The sequence below is a fragment of the Chrysemys picta genome, chromosome 21, assembly GCF_011386835.1.
Source record: "Chrysemys picta bellii isolate R12L10 chromosome 21, ASM1138683v2, whole genome shotgun sequence".
Taxonomy (NCBI): domain Eukaryota; kingdom Metazoa; phylum Chordata; order Testudines; family Emydidae; genus Chrysemys; species Chrysemys picta.
Genome location: NC_088811.1, coordinates 16,020,406 through 16,037,421, shown reverse-complemented (window position 1 = coordinate 16,037,421; position 17,016 = coordinate 16,020,406). Strand labels below are relative to the sequence as shown.

Genomic DNA, 17,016 nt, shown 5'->3' with positions numbered 1-17,016 from the left:
CCCAGTTTTGGGGAAGGGAAGTCATTGAAAAGGAAAAAATTTTGAAGACGTAATTAAAAAAAAAAATCTCCATTTTCACGGCTGAGCTACTGCCGTCCTCTCCCACTGCTTTGCATCTCCTCACACGGGCCTTCATCAGAGAGCCACTATCTTCTCAGCAGCGACTTCCCCAGCAGTTCCCATCATCCAAGCCTGTCACCAACACGAGCCAATGTTTCTCAATTTCTTCTTCACTTCCTGGAATACTTGTCAGCAAACGCCTGGCTAATCCCATCCAGCACTTCAAAGCCACGGCCCCACACATCAAGAGACTCGATACGTGCTCCCATGAAAAGCAGTTCTCGAGCCTTTGATGTCACCCACTCTTTCAAGCTGAAGCACGGCCTGGACTTTTAATGCAAAAAAAAAAGACTTCTTCCATCTTAGCTGGAAGGGTTTCTTTTCTCCTTGCGTGGTGAACTTAGCCCTTCTTTTACTTCAATAGCGGAAGACCTGCTCTCTCACAGATGTAGACTGGGTAGGTGACAGAATGCTAGATGGCTGGAGCTCAGAAGAGATTAGAGGATTACGAGTTGTCTTGCTTCTGATAAGGAGAATGACTTGGCAGCTTCAAAGACAGGAGCCATTCTTTCTCTTAGGGAGGCTGTGTTATTCTCTTGTGTTGCGCGGCCCAATTACTTTACTGGCACTGAACTTTAGCAAGATGGTGGGACCCGTTCAGCCTTTCCACTCTCAGCGTGGAAATGGGAGTTGTGTTGAAGAGCCGCACAGCACCTTGGAAAAGGCCCCGTTGCAGCTACGCACTGCAACTATTTAACACTAGGAATACAGCAAGAGTCACCTGCTTTGTGACGTTTTGGCATTTTTGCTTCCAGGCCCAAAAAACAGGGGGAATAGGGTGATCAGATGTCCCGATTTTATAGGGACAGTCCCAATTTTGGGGTCTTTTTCTTATATAGGCTCCTATTACCCCCCCCCCACACACACACACACACACACTCCCTGTCCTGATTTTTCACACTTGCTGTCTGGTCACCCTAAGGGGGAAGCACAGAAAAAGCATGAAAATTTAAACTAGAGAGGAGGGGAACATTATGGAGAGAGAGAGAGAGAGAGAATTGAAAGGCCCAAAGGGGAGCTGGGCACCCAGCATGCATTGGCTTTCTTTGGGATTTAGCCCATTGTGCTTTTGAAAATCTCCCCAGTCCTCGTGTTTGAACCTCTTCACATTACTGATGAAGTGTTGGGTTTTTGGAGACACTGAGAAGCTCAGGGGGACATACTGTGGCCATTAAGAGAGCCCAAGTTTCAGATCTTATTGCCTAGGTGTCCATTTTCATAATTGGATGCCCAAACTGAGCGCCGTGACAGACCCAGACCAGTGGGGTACAGGAGTCTGGTAGAGGGCAAATATACTGGTCACTGGATGAGTAGTTTTCTGTTCCCTGAGTGACCAAAGCAGGGGCTGCACTAGAGTAATCAGGAACTTGCTAGAACCAGTTAAGACAGGCAGGCTAATTAGGACACCTGGAGCCAATTAAGAAGAAGCTGCTAGAATCAATTAAGGCAGGCTAATCAGGGCACCTGGGTTTTAAAAGGAGCTCACTTCAGTTTGTGGTGCGAGTGTGAGGAGCTGGGAGCAAGAGGTGCAAGGAGCTGAGAGTGCTGCTGGAGGACTGAGGAGCACAAGCGTTATCAGACACCAGGAGGAAGGTCCTGTGGTGAGAATAAGGAAGGTGTTTGGAGGAGGCCATGGGGAAGTAGCCCAGGGAGTTGTAGCTGTCATGCAGCTGTTACAGGAGGCACTATAGACAGCTGCAGTCCACAGGGCCCTGGGCTGGAACCCGGAGTAGAGGGTGGGCCCGGGTTCCCCCCAAACCTCCCAATTGACCTGGACTGTGGATTCTCCCAGAGGGGAAGGTCTCTGGGCTGTTCCCCAACCCACATGGTGAATCTCTGAGGCAAGAAAATCTGCCAATAAGCGCAGGACCCACCAAGATAGAGGAGGAACTTTGTCACAGCATCTAACACAGATGTTTGGGGCATCTCGATACTGATTTAGGCACCCAAATGCAGAATTAGGTGCCCTAATTTGGGTGCTATTGTTTAATAGCGGTGTTTAAATTCAAGCACCTTGGCGGTTGCTTGGCAGGAAATAGGGTGTGTGTCAGAGAAATTAGGGTTACCATATTTTGTGCCTCCAAATGGAGGACACTCCACGGCCCCCGGCCCTGCCCCCAACCCCGCCCACACCCCCCGCCCAACCCCGCCCCCTCCCCAAAGTCTCCGCCCCCTCCCCTGCTTCCCGCGAATATTTGATTCGCGGGAAGCCTGAAGCAGGTAAGGGGGGTGTGGGGGGAGGAGGCGCGGCCCAGGCTGCCCCCCCCCCCCCGGCGTTTCCAGCCTGGGTCGGCTCGGGCCCTGGGGTGCCGGCCCCGGCCGACCACCCCCGGCCCGCCCAGCACTGCTGGCTCCCCGCGGGACCGGCTCCCCGCGGGACCGGCTCCCCGCCGGCCCGGCCGACCCGGCTCCCCGCCGGCCCGGCTGACCTCCCGATTTTCCCGGACATGCCCGGCTTTTGGGGATTTCCCCCCGGACGGGGATTTGAGCCCCCAAAAGCCGGACATGTCCGGGAAAATCCGGACGTATGGTAACCCTAGAGAAATAGAAATTGGATTTGTCAAGCTTCAGGAAAAGCAATGGAACGCCTATAAGGCATCCACAATAGGTGAACCTCAAACAGTTTGGTTCTGCTAAATACCCCCAAAGTTTGGATGCATCTCCAAACCTTAGTCGAATTACCCTGGAGCTGGCAAAGACATATCTTGAGTACAGGAGTTTTCACAAGATCTTGAGTATTTCCTGTTTCCAGTAGCGCTGAATTTACCATGAAAACAGATTTTCTTAAGACAGCTTGGCTCCCTCTCCCAGAGTCAGCATGAATGGAAAATTACGGGGAGAAAGCAAGTCCAACTTTTTCAAACCTGAGCCTTTGCAGACTTATGCAGACGCTTCTCTACAGCCATAAAGACTAGATTTCAGAGTAGCAGCCGTGTTAGTCTGTATCCGCAAAAAGAAGAACAGGAGGACTTGTGGCACCTTAGAGACTAACAAATTTATTAGAGCATAAGCTTTCGTGGACTATAGCCCACTTCTTCGGATGCATCCGAAGAAGTGGGCTATAGTCCACGAAAGCTTATGCTCTAATAAATTTGTTAGTCTCTAAGGTGCCACAAGTCCTCCTGTTCTTCTTTTTATAAAGACTAGAAACGTTCTCCTTTAAACAAAAGCTGAACTTCTCAGGCAAGTTACTGACTCCAGCAGCGAGGGCTTTGAGAAAAATTCCAAATATGAGTCAGACTCCCATTAAAATGGTGAGATTCAGCCACACTCTCATTCATCTCTGGGCTTTATTACACAGGAGATAAAAACGCACAGGTGTTTAGAAACAGCTAGGTTAACTGATTCCCAGTTGAGTGCTTCCTTATTTACAAGCCGCAGTGCTGAGAGGGAATTGCTGGTGGCAGTGTGTATAATGTTCTCCCGGGGATCTTTGCATTTTTTTTTTCATATAACCAGGAAGCCAAGAGATACGGGGACAGCATTGTGTGCAATTCCTATCAAAGACTGGCTTTATTTTTCCTTTTAATACAGAAAAACTCTGGCTATGGTTCAAGAAAAAGGCTGAGGTTTCCTTGAGAGTTCAGGGGAAGATATCAAGCTACCTTGTTTCTAGAAACACAGGGGTACAAAGGGATCAGGACCGAGGTTGATTGTTATGCTGCAATTTTATTTCTTATGGCTCCTGGTTAGCTGAAAAGCCATGTAACCAACAGTCTAGTGGTCATAGAACTATCTGGAAACAAACGCAAAAGCAGGAGCGGAAGCTGAGCAGGCCTATGGAAGGCAGAGTCGTCATGTTCTGGAGCAGGGAGTTATGCACCATGGAGTCCTGATCCTTTGATCAGGCCCCGTAGGTGCTACCACGATGCAAACCGCAAATTGTAATAAGGACAGTGCTGTTCTGAAGACACATCTAGTGCAAACACCTGCAAGATTTCATTCCCTTACAGGCAACTTATTACCAGAAACGGAGAGAACTGGTTGACTAAGCAGTGACATTGGTGGACAGAGGAGGTGGGCTATGCTAAGGGTTGGTCTTGTAGCTAAACTGGATTGGGATTTGGAAGCCCAAGGTTCAGTTCCTGGCTCTGACCCTGGGCAAAATCACAACTTGCACATGTAAAGGGTTGTAAGGTTCATTGCAAGTCACAGTGTACCAGGGACAGCATCTGAAGTCATTATGCGTATTTTAAAGGCTGGGTTCCTTCATCATTTACCTCCAGGCTGGAGACCTTACCTACACTGAGTGATGGGCAAACCTCAAGAGGTTCAGATCAGGGAAGTCCCCAAAATCTTGGGCACTCATATGACCCTTATCAGAGCTCTTCAGACCAGGGAAGGGCCTGAAACCCAAGAGACAGATCTGAGGTTGGATCCCCAACCCCTCCCTCCTTGAAGGCGTGGTGGACGGAAGGCAGCCAGATCCCAGGTGGGATTTGGTTAGGGTCCATCTCAACAGCCCATCTCATGACTCTGCAGAAGTAGCCTGGCTATCTCACTGGTGCTGGCTCCCTGATGAAATTTTCACGTTTCTGGATGGCAGCCTCTCTTGAGAGAGAGTTTGACTCAACCCACCAGCCAGAGCCTAGAGGTGCATAGACTTGGGGGGGCAATAATACCGCAAAATTCCACTTATTTTCTGTTTCCCCCTTCTAGGGAATAGGTTGTGACTGAATTTGCCTGTGGGTAGCTCACAACCAGCAAAACATACAATCATAGAATATCAGGGTTGGAAGGGACCTCAGGAGGTATCTAGTCCTCAAAGCAGGACCAATTCCCAAGTATATCATCCCTGCTCTCCTCCTACAAGCCATGAAGAGCAGCCAGGAAAACCGTCTATCTGTGCAGCACTGAAATCTCTACAGGAAGATTCCAGTTCCTGTGGGGCACAAGAATTGTTCATTTGCTTTAATCTCAGACTCCGCGCGGCAGCTATAAAAACAGGTTTCAATGAGGTGTGGGTAAACATGTAACCTGTCTCAGGTTCCCAAGAGGAGCTGGAGCACAATTCGGCGTGCAGTTTTATTTAACCCCATTCCGCTAAGCGTCAGAGCTGTGCTGAGAACACAGCCCATGGGTACTTTACATGCAACAGGCTTAGTGAGGTCAAACTCACTGGCCCAGGAAAGCCATTAGTCAAATATAACAGGTGGGAGTAAGATAGGCCCAAGCCATGGTCAGCCCCCAGAACCTTCTTTCAGGGTAAACCAGGGTTTTCACCTATAGTCCCAGGCCCTCACACCAGGTAGACAGTCCTGGTCTGAGCCCAGGAGCCCTGCTGGCCCCTTGTGTCTGGGGTCTTCCAGCTAGTTGTCCCAGTGAGGCTGTTAGGGAACTCCGGCCCTCCCTTTCTACCCTGGCTTCCAGCCCAGAGATCATTGTGGCAAGTGGTTAAGGTCTATGGGGTCAGACCTGTTGCTTCTTCCCTGGGCTACTTCCCACTATGTGTTCTCTGTCTTGGGTGGCATCTGCCCTGGGGTCAAACCCCTAACCTCAGTCCTCAAAGTAACAAAGGAAAATAAACTGAATTGATAGTAATAAAGAGCTTCTCTGTCCTATCTGGCTCCTCCAGCCATCTGTCCTACCACTCTGTCTGTCCTGAGCCCTTTGTACCCATGTCTGACCATTCTGTACTCCCAGGCAGCCGGAGGCAGTTTGGGTCTCTGCTGTGCTACTCTCTGGGAGCTGAGGATGAAAGAGGTCCGTCCGCCTCCCCAGGCTGGACCCTTCTGAGCTGAGCATCTCCCTTTTTAAGGCTTCTCCTCCAAGACTGGCATTCCCCACAGGTGTGACTGGGTGGAGCTGCCTGGGCCCAAACCTGCTCCTTAACCCCTCCTCGCCCAGCACAGGGATTGTATGGCCCATCACAGCTTGCCTACAGACACAGTAGCACAGCTGTGAGACCCGTGTCCGGCAACTGCAAGCCCAGGTTTACAATGCAGTGTGGATGCTCCTCAAGTCCACAAGCCTGGGTCCCAGAGACCCAAGTTTACAGTGCCGTGTAGACAGACCCCCGAGGCACAGACAGGGGAAGTGACTTGCCCAAAGTCGCTCAACAGGCCCGTAGCAGAGCTAGAAATTGAGCCCGGGTCTCCTGATTCCCAGTCTAGTGCTCTAGCCACTCGGCTGCACTGCCTCCAGTCCCAGCTGAGTTCTCTAGGGAGATGTTCAGCGTCGGTCTATACCCAGATAGCTGGTGACATCCAGCTGTAACGCTTCGCACGGCAGGTCTTGCTGTGTCTTTGGTCCCCACCTGCTGAAGCTGTTGATTTGCAATTAACGCAGTGGAGCAGAATGACTAATGGCGCCGGCGGAGTTCCCCACACCTCACCCCATTGTTTTTGTGTCCTTTGCTTGTTTGACGTTTGTCCCCTCTGACTCGGAGCAGCAGGTGCTCCTGGGCGCTTGCTCATTAGACAAAGACAGTGACAAAAGAATGGAGGAGTCTCTCCAGCCACACACCTCGCCTCCCGCACTCGCCACACACTGAACCTGTCCACCTCAGAGGCACATCACGTACACAAATACCTGCCCCAGCACAGCCTGCACCGCCTCCACACCTCCCACCTTGTCACTCGCATGCACAGGCACCCACCCCCTCGCACCACATACACCAAACACCTATCCCCCTGCATCTCCTGTACACACACCACATACCCACCCCCCCCCACACACACACCCCAAACATCTATCCCCCTACATCTCCTGTACACACACCCCGAACACCTATCCCCCTACATCTCCTGCACACACACCACATCCTCTCACACACACACACACACATCCTCCGAACACCTATCCCCCTGCATCTCCTGTACATACACCACATCCTCACACACACACACACACACATCCTCCGAACACCTATCCCCCTACATCTCCTGCACACACACCACATACCCCCCCACACACATACTCACCGAACACCTATCCACCTACATCTCCTGTAAACACACACTACATACCCCCCCCCCACACACACACACTCACCGAACACCTATCCCCCTACATCTCCTGTAAACACACACCACATACCCCCCCCACACACACACACACTCACCGAACACCTATCCCCCTACATCTCCTGGGCACACACACACCACATACCCCCCCCCCACACACACAATGAACACCTATCCCCCATATCTCCTGGACACACACACAGACACACCACATGCACACACTCCTAATACTTATTCACTCACATCGCAAAGATCCCTCGCACACTCAGCAAATATCTATCCAGCCACGTCTCATCGACACACATACCAAATACCTTCCTCTATACACACTTATCCACAAACATCTCAGCCCCATCCCCCAAACACCTACTCACGCACCCCTCATCCACATATACCACAACTACAGCCCCAACCTTTCACCTCACAAACACACAGTGCTCACCTGCTTCACTATATACACACTCACTCACACCCAGCTCTACATCAGCTGTAACACACACACACACACACACACGCCTCCCAAACTTATCCTCTCACATCACAAGTACACACTGCATACACTGCGTACAGATTGGCCACACACAATACACACTTCCCACAGATTTCCAGCACAAATGGATCCCGTGCAACACAACCATACACCACACATACATCCACCCCTTTCAGCCTTACCCATCCATATCACAAGTGCACAGGATGTTCCCTACACTACTCACCCACTTCACACACCAGCCACTTACTTCACACGTTTACGTGCACACACACACACACACACACACCACAGCTACCCACCCATCTCCCCAGAGCTACATCCTACACCGCCACACATACCACACGCCCCAAGTCCCTATCCACCCACATTACACACACCGACAGCCGCCCACCATCCACCTGTATCACAGCACACACAGACCTCCCCGCTGCAGTCACAAAGTCATATCACATGTCCTGCCCTCACCCAGCCCCAAAAAATAGAATAAAAATCATCCCACTCGGGGAAGAGAAAGAACAAACAGGCAGGAAACATTCTCCGGATTAAATGAGAAGCTAATCCCATTTAAGATAGGCCTGTTTGTTTGCATTGCATTAGATTGTTTTATCCTCCCCCTGAGCAAACCAAGGAGCTCCCTGGTTACTCTCACATGACACTTGGCACACACACACGGCCTAATATAGACTTCCAATTATCTTTTAATTTCGCTCCTGTCTTCATTTGTTCATTTCACTCCTTTTCTTTTTTTTTTTTAAGCAATAATTTATTTCGCTCCAAGTCAGCGATGGCTGCTCCGGAGACTGTCTGTGCCTGCCATGCTCAGCCCACTGTAGCAAGAGGACTTTGTGACTTTCCCGTCAGTCGCCATTACTGAACTTCAGGTCACCACGTCTCCCTGGGAAGGAGGAAGACGGGGAATGCCTCCCTGCCCGTTCCTGCCCCTGCCTCCTTCCCTGCAGGGCCAGCTCCAGGCACCAGCCCACCAAGCACATGCTTGGAGTGGCACCTTGGGGCGGGGCGGCATTCGGGGTTTTTGTTTATTTATTTATTTATTGGTTTGTAGGGGCAGCGCTGGAGGGTTTTTTTTGTTTCCGCGGTGCGGCGCTCGGGGGAGGGGGGGCTTCAGGCGGCGCGGTGCTCGGAGGGGGCAGGGGCTTGGTGTAGCACTCGGATGGGGGGACAGGGGTTGGTGCGGCGTGGCGCTCGGAGGGGGGCGGGGGCTTGGCGTGGCGCTCGGATGGGAGGCAGGGGGCTGGCACGGCGTGGTGCTTGGAGGGGGCGGGGCTTCGGGCAGTGCGGTGCTGGAGGGGGTGGGGGCTTGCGTGGTGCTCGGGGGCGGGGCTTCGGGCGCGTGGTGCTGGGGGGGCGGGGGCTTCGGGTGTGTGGTGCTGGGGGGCGGGGATTTCAGCTGCGCAGCACTCGCGGGGAGGTATGGCGGCGCGGCGCTCGCGGAGGGGGGTACGGTGGGGCGGCGCTCTTCTTTTTTGCCTGGGGTGGCAAAAAAGTTAGAGCCGGCTCTGCTTCCCTGGCCCGGGGCACTCAAATTCATGGCTACGTACTCACACGACCGACGGAGCCTCGGCGCAGAGAGGGGTGACATAGTGTTCCCACCACCTGATGGGAACGGGCGGTGGTACATCCCCGGCAAGTGCTTTGGGGAGGAGGGAGAGGAGGGGCTGTGAACCGCATCTGGAAACGAGCACCCCAGGCCGGATCCTCTGCTGGTGTAAATCAGCATTGCTCCATTGACGTCACTGGAGTTTTACATCAATGGACACCAGCCGGGGATCTGGCTCTACAATGCTATTTGCACGGTTAGAAAGGCAGCCAGACTGCTCCCAGAGCTGCTCCGGCTGCAAGAGGCCGAGGCCTCCCACAAGGAAGCTAGAGGATGCAGGGTTGTGGTACATGACCAGTCTTGAATCTGCCCCTGAACCTTGGGGTGCTCAGTGGTGCAGAGCCCGCTGCGACGTTATCCCCCTAGAAGCGAGGGAATGATTTGAAGGTTTGTAAGCAGCTGGCATTCCCACCCTGCTCCTAAAGCAGCACATTCACACGCTGGCCCAAACTTTCCCCTCCCCTGGGCATTTGCCTTTATGGTTCGTTTAAACACCACCACCACATAAATCTCAGTTCAGGCTTTGCCCTAAGCGTGGCTATTCTTCGGGATTTTCCAAGATGGATGGACGGACGGATTGACACACAGACCCTGCCTCAAAGAAAGACTCGACCCTTTATACCTCTAAGTTGGAACTAACAGGATCTCCCGGTTCTGACATCCACCGTCAGCCCAGTTTTCAGCAGGCAGACGTCCCCCTCATGAGAACGCTGCCACAACTGGCACCTTTGCTGTCAGCAGATAAGGACTAGCCAGGCCATGACGCTGGGCTGTCCTCTCACCAGGACAAGGCCAGGAGTGAGGTTCACTGGCAGGGCAGTATGCAGGGAAACGTTTCGAAGTGATCTGTTCCGGGTGGGTAAACAGGGGACTTCACGCTCCAGGACTGTCAATCCTGCCCCTGTTCCTCTACTCACTCCCCATCCATGGGCCCACCAAGCCCTGAGAGCGCCTCATCAACTCCTCCTGGCAGTGGCCAAGCTGGCCGTCCATCAGTACAGGAGGCGGGAGATGGATGGGGGTCAGTACTCTGCGACGGTGTAGCCTTTTTCCAACCCCTTCTCCAGGCATGCATCCTGTAGGTGGTATCCCATCTCCTTGGACTCCTCCTCACATCAGTGGTTCTCTTCTTGGCATCCCTCAATTTGACCCCGTGACCCTCCCTCCCCACCCACCCCCAGCAACACGCACACAGTTTGCTCATTCTTTGTCCCCAGTAATCGGTTAAATTCTCGGTTCCTGGCCCCTCCCTCACCTGAGATGGGGGCAGGGGCTTTCATTCTTTTCATGGGCTCCTCCCACCATCCCAGGATTTAAATAGGCCGGTCCTTTTCCCCAGCTACTATCTTCGTGATAAGCTGAAAACAAACGGGCCCTTTTAAAAAAAAAAATGTGTTTAAAGGCACGGAGAAAAGTCTGTGGGCTGGCTTGGGAAGCTATTTTCACCCCTCCTTTGCCTTTCTACTTGTATTTTTTCTAAGCTTCTCTGTTTACCTGGCTAATAAAGCCAGCTCCATGTCACTCACTGTCTGTTGCCTGGCATGCACATTTGCACCTGAGCCCAGCCCAACCCACCTTGCTCAAATATGCAAAGCTGCTATGGAAAGCAGACACTGAATGCTCCAGCCACCAGCTGGAAGCCTGTGCCAGGCTACCTGCCGCAGGTGAAAGTCACCTTGCCCCCAAACGCCTTGGGGAGCTCAGAGAGAGAGAGGCCTGCTTTGTCTTGAGCTTGTCCCAGCTTGGCAATCATTAATCAGATTCTTCACATTCCTGACTGCTGGCCTGTTATGGAAAAATGACCAACGGGGCTCAGGTCAGCCGGGACTGGCAGTCAGACATGCAGCTCGCTGGGAAGCTGGCATTTTCCGCAGCGGCTCTGCTCCTACTGACTTTGGCTTATAGATTCTATAAGTCCCGACCATCCAGCAGCGGGATCCGAAAAGCTGACCATGTGACGGAGCAGAGAGAAAAGGCTGGATCCGGAAGGGGAGGCGCAGAAGAAACCCCACAGGGACTCAGGCACAGGCAAGTCAACAGCAATGGGGTGAGGCCAAGCACCAGCAAAGGGAATCAAAGTGCGCTCCTGGGTGGGACGGTCGCGGCAGGAACACAGGGCCCACAAAGCACACCGCCCAGGGAGGATCAAAGGCTGCCGAAGGGGGAGGAGGAGGAGAAAGAGAAGGGAAAGGAGGCTTGTCAGCTGGTCGCCGAATCACAGCCAGACAAAAAGCAGCCTGTTTCTGAGGGAGAGGGGCAGAGTCCAGGTGTGGTCCCGAGCGTGGCGACAGCAGACGGTGCAGAGCAGGAGGCCCCAGTGGCAGGAACAGAAGCCGGAGGTAAGCGTAACGTTTGCGGTCTGGCAAGCAAACCGGACAGCCCCGTAGATGACAGCAGGGGGGCCAGCTGGGCCGTAGCCTCGCAGCAATCTGGGTGTAGCGTCAGGCACAGTTCTTGCAGCACCCAACCAGGAAATGCTGCTGAGCTCACCGCAGCTGACAGATCCGCCCCGAACACTGAGGAGGAGGAAGCGGGAGACATGAGTGAGAGTTTGGCCTGGAACCAGGAGGCCTCGGCCGGCCACGAGAGGATTCAGACCCTCAATGCTACATCAGACATGGGCTTAGCCATCAACCAAAGCGATAAGAGGTCTGATGCCTCCTACACGTTCTCCTCCGTTACAAAGATACAGGTGGAGGAAAACTATATTAAAGAGAGGCAGCCCAGGGAAGAAAAGCTATGGCACTCCACATCCTCCACCACTAGCCTGCGAGGCAAGGTCTATGACTACTACGTCCAGTCCACCTCGCAGTCTGTGTCGAAGGAGCGGCCCTGCTCGTACACCGACTCCCTCTACGACCCCGACAAAATCCACGAAGAGCTAAGTGAATATGAGACTTGGCTGCGCCTGTCTACACCCCAAGAACCAGCCGGTGGGTCGGCAGTGGGAGATGAAGACCGAGCGTCACCGACCGCAAACATCCCACCCATCTCTCCCAGTCTCCTGCCTTTCAGACATCCCGCAGAGAGCGGGGAGCCTGCAGACTGGGGTGGTGCGTCTGATCCGGGCAGCGCCTTCTCGCCTGCCCACAAGACAGCTGAACCGGAACGCAGGTTCGGCAGGAAAGAGAGTTTCCATCAAATTGCAGATAACCCCGAACTTCAGGTGCAGATGGAAGGGTTCGGGGCTTTGACACCAGCCGGCAGATCTGACTCAAGCACTCCCCCCGCCAGTCCCCTCCACTCCAGCTCCACCGTTTCCCTGGTGGAACCGTTTCACAGCCTCCAGCCTCATGCAAGCAACGAAGCCAGAGTGGAACTCATTGCTGGTGCCAACTTCTTCAAAGTCCCATTAAGCTTGCAGTCCGACGTGGACATCCACCTGGATTTGGGGAACTGCTATGATGTCCTGTGCATGGCCAAGCAGCAGAAACTGGACAGTCTCCAGGAGGCAGCGTATAAGGTCATGAGTGACAATTACCTCCAGGTCCTGAAGAACCCGTCTATCTACGGGCGCCTCAACGCCAGGGAGAGGGAGCTGATCCTCCTGAGGAGGATGAAGGGCAGGAAGTACGTCACCGTGGCAGACGTCAGCACGCAGGAGCGAAGCTTGCACGCCAGCAGGCTCTGTTACTACGATAATGACGGCGACGTCTGGCATCCCCTGTCCTATATGCCAGTGGAGGCGGTTTCTAGGGGATGCGCCGTCTGCAGCATGTTCAATTACCTCTTTGTGGTGGCTGGCTGCGAAGGGCTGGGCCAGCACCAGAAGCCTTCCAACAGGGTCTTCTGCTACAACCCCCTGACCAGTATCTGGCAGGAGATCTGCCCACTGAACCAAGCCAGGCCTCACTGCAAGCTTGTCGCCTTGGATGGATACCTGTATGCGATTGGGGGAGAGTGCCTCTATACTGTGGAAAAGTATGACCCCCGCCAGGACCGATGGGCCTTCACCGCGCCGCTGCCCAATGATACCTTCGCCGTCGCCCACACCGCGACGGCGTGCGACGGGGAGATTTATGTGACCGGGGGCACACTGCGCTATATGTTGCTCCGGTATGTCAGCCGGTCGGACAGCTGGAAGGTCAGCATCACCAGCGGGAGCAAGGACCGGACCACCGAAATGGTGACCGCCGGTGGCTTCATCTACCGCTTTGACCTCAACCGCAGCATGGGCATCAGCGTCTACCGCTGCAGCCCGAAAGCCAAGCTGTGGTATGAGTGCGCCACCAAACGCATGCCCTTCCCACCCTGCTTCCAGTGTGCCGTGGTGGAGAACCTGGTTTATTGCATCAGCCGCCAGTTCAACCTCAGGTTCCTGGCTGACCACGTCTCGCCGCGCTTCGGAGTCAAGGAGTTACAACTTTTCCCTTCCCCCCGGGGGACCCTCCTCCCCGTCGTCCTGGTGCTGCCAGACAGAGGCACGGTGCAAACAAGGGTCTGATGGGAAGCTAAACAAACCCTGATTCTTCTCTCCTCTTTTGTCCTGTGCTCAAGGGCTAAAGGCAGCTCCCAGAGCCTGAGCATGGAACTGAGGGTCTGGTCAAATCCAGATTTCCCTGAAGTCCGGGGATATTCACTTCCACGGTTCTAATTCAGTCCATTCTAGAGATGATCCAACTGTGGCATTAGGATCCAAACTTGGGGGGAGGGCTTCTATCCTTGGTTCAAGCCCTTCTCTAAGTAAAAAGCAGCCGATGGCCATCCAGTCCCTGGAGGGCGGGGAGGAACAAAGCTGGCTAACTGTATATTTCCATGGCTGGCAAATGCCTCCCACTTGCAGTTCCCATTCAGCGGCCACAGAAGATGCAAACAGCGGGTTAGGCGGGTGCATTTTTTGGCGGGATATTTAAATGCCTGTAAATGGGGGTGTAAATTAAATGCAGGCCTCGGGCTCCTGGGAAGTTGCCAAAGTGGCCGTGGGTGGAGCAAAGTTTGGGACCCCGCTGTAAAGTAATTGTCCACTGTGCCTGGTGAGATCCATCGCTACGTCTTACAGGCAAGGGGTGTATATTATGTACCAGAAAGACAGCCGCAAGGGGAGCTCCCTGGAGGTTTTTCAAGCGTGCAGGTGGAGATGGGGAGTCTGACAGGGACAGCATCCAGCCTGTGTCCTTTACACCAGTGCCATGCCAAGGACTTCAGCTGCCTGGGAGGGCTGGAACTGAGGCAGGGTACGGCCACTGGCATCATCACCTAAAGGAAGCAGCTGAGCTGCGACCCCCAAGTCCCCCGGTGGGCAGCCCCAACAGGGAGGTCAGGAGCTGAATTGCTGCAGTGGCGGAGCCAGCTCAGGGCCGTGGCACAGCGGCAGGGCATCAAGGGGGGAGCGGGCCTTGTTTATGCCCAGGCCGTGATCATTCAGTGAGCAAAGAGACAACTTCAGCCTCCGCCGGGCCTGCCAAGATGGCGCTTTCCAACAGCACGATACGCTTTTAAAAGGCTAGAGAACTGGGCCACTTCCAAACATAGCCCCAAGGCCCAGCCCACACTGAATGCAGTTGCCATGGCAAACGGCAGTGAGGAGAACTTTGCCCCAGCTCCTGAGCCAAGCATGGAGATCAGTTACCTGCTCTGGTTCACCCCTATATATAGAAATATACCTATCTCCTAGAACTGGAAGGGACCCTGAAAGGTCATCGAGTCCAGCCCCCTGCCTTCACTAGCAGGACCAAGTACAGATTTTTGCCCCAGATCCCTAAGTGGCCCCCTCAAGAATTGAACTCACAACCCTGGGTTTAGCAGGCCAATGCTCAAACCACTGAGCTACCACTGTCCCACAGCCCCTTTGCACTGGCTATGAAAAGCAGCGGCCCAGCCTTCCCCCCTGGCGCACAAGGCTTTCCTTACAGCTGTCTGTGCTCCCCGCTCCTCCCCCTCAGCGAGAGCATTCTGGGCACGTCCGGCGCGGCTGGGGGAAGGAGGAGTGTGTGGCTGGGGTAGGTTTATGTCCTGGTGATTCCCTGCTCGCCCAAATGGGTGAAAGTTAAGAATCCACTAGCAGGCACAGAATCTGGGGGGACGTATGCCCCCCAACCCTCTTTAGCCCTTACCCCCAGTGCCTTCATATCTCAGAAAGTCCTTTGCTGCATTGATTATTATTGCAATATCTTTATATGACGGTCTCACCTAGCGTTTCCAGTCTGGATCAGTCCCCACTGATGTACAGCCGCATAAGGCTAACTGTTGTGCTTTGGTCAAGTCATTTAACCGCTCTGTGCCTCAGTTTCCCCAGCTGTAAAACGGGGATAACAATACTTAGCTACCCTACAAAGCATTGCTAAGCTAATTCGAGTCAGTGAAAAACATGAAAGCCCTTCTGTGCAAGATGCTATCTCTTTATTGATCTTAGGGATATCCAAAGCACCTCTTGCCTAGTTATCTAAATGCTATAGAAGTACAAATGTTTGGTATTAAATAAAACTAACCAAGATTGGGTGTTGTGCATCTTTTAAAAATCTGTAATCGAACCTACAAGAAAGGAAAAGAACTGTAACAATTTGCTAACTCACTTCAGAATATTAAAACAAGAATGGCTTTGCAAAAAGTTTTAATAGGCACAACTGCCTTAATATCTGATCCTGCAAATGGAGCCAGTGCAGCTGTCTATCAGTCAAGCAGATGCTATGGTATAAGTGTGCCAATTATCTCAGCTCTGACTGGCTCGGGGCAAAAGGGATTGCACAAGTTTACATCTGCTTTTGAAGGAGGCACTGCAAGGTAAAATCCTTTAACAAGAGCAAATGAGTCCCTTAACATGATGGCTGGGACCAAGGTGTGACCTTGCACCCCATAATGCTTTATAGAAATATGCTTATGAATGTAAATATGACATAACTGGAATATGTTTTATGCTAGATATGCCGTGTAACATATCTTTGCAAAGGTTATTTCTACTGAATGTAGTCATCCTATTTGTATGCATGTATCATTCTAATATCTGAAGTTATGAGCGTTGGCTTTATGCTTGTATTTAAAGTGTTTGCTGTAGATAGCACCGAAGGCAGATTTGATCAACATAGTGTGAAGGAGTTATTCAAGTAAATGGAAGTACTTGGCAAACAATGGACCTTGATAGATGCCAATCCACAACTGAGCTTTCCTGGGAACGTCCCTAGAGAGAACTGAGTCATGCATGGATTTGTGACTTGCTCATGTGACTCCAAAATTCCATCTTGTAGCTGGATTCTACACAGGGGGAGGGAGGGGTGTCCACCCACAAGAGAAAGTCTATTTAAACCCCCGGGAGACCCCTCCATTTTGTCTTCGGCTAGCTCAAGAGATAGCCTCTCCACCCCCAAAGGATACCTGAAAGAAACCGGAACAAAGGACCATAACCAGAGGGGTGTGAGTGATTGCTGGACCCAGACTAGAAGGAGGCTAGTCTGTAAAAGAAGCTTATTGAAACATCTCCGAGGGTGAGATTTTTATCTGTATTCAGTTTTCTTACTGTATTAGGCTTAGACTTGCATGTTTTATTTTATTTTCCATGGTAATTCACTTTGTTCTGTCTGTTATTACTTGAAACCACTTAAATCCTACCTTTTGTATTTCATAAAATCAATTTTTACTTATTCATTAACCCAGAGTATGTATTAATACCTGGGGGGTGGGGGGGGGCAAACAGCTGTGCATCTCTCTCTATCAGTGTTATAGAGGGTGAACAATTTATGAATTTAGCCTTTATAAGCTTTATACAGAGTAAAACAGATTTATTTGGGGTTTGGGAGCTGGGTATCAGAGTGCTAGAAACAGGAGTGCTTCTTAAGCTGTTTTCAGTTAAGCCTGCAGCTTTTAGGGGACGTGGTTCAGACCTGGGT

General features: G+C 52.4%; 1 protein-coding gene across 1 annotated transcript; it reads left to right on the top strand.

Annotated features, from left to right (window-relative positions):
- The first annotated feature begins 9,341 nt into the window (after positions 1-9,341).
- On the top strand, positions 9,342-16,778 carry KLHDC7A (kelch domain containing 7A). Its single transcript, XM_008174721.4, has one exon. It carries the CDS (start codon positions 10,995-10,997, stop codon positions 13,638-13,640), a length of 2,646 nt encoding a protein of 881 aa, XP_008172943.3. The 5' UTR covers positions 9,342-10,994; the 3' UTR covers positions 13,641-16,778.
- Positions 16,779-17,016: the final 238 nt, after the last annotated feature.

What these genes read in the sequence shown, in the direction of transcription:
- KLHDC7A (XM_008174721.4), top strand. Translation starts at nt 10,995, where the DNA reads ATGACCAACGGGGCTCAGGTCAGCCGGGACTGGCAGTCAGACATGCAG.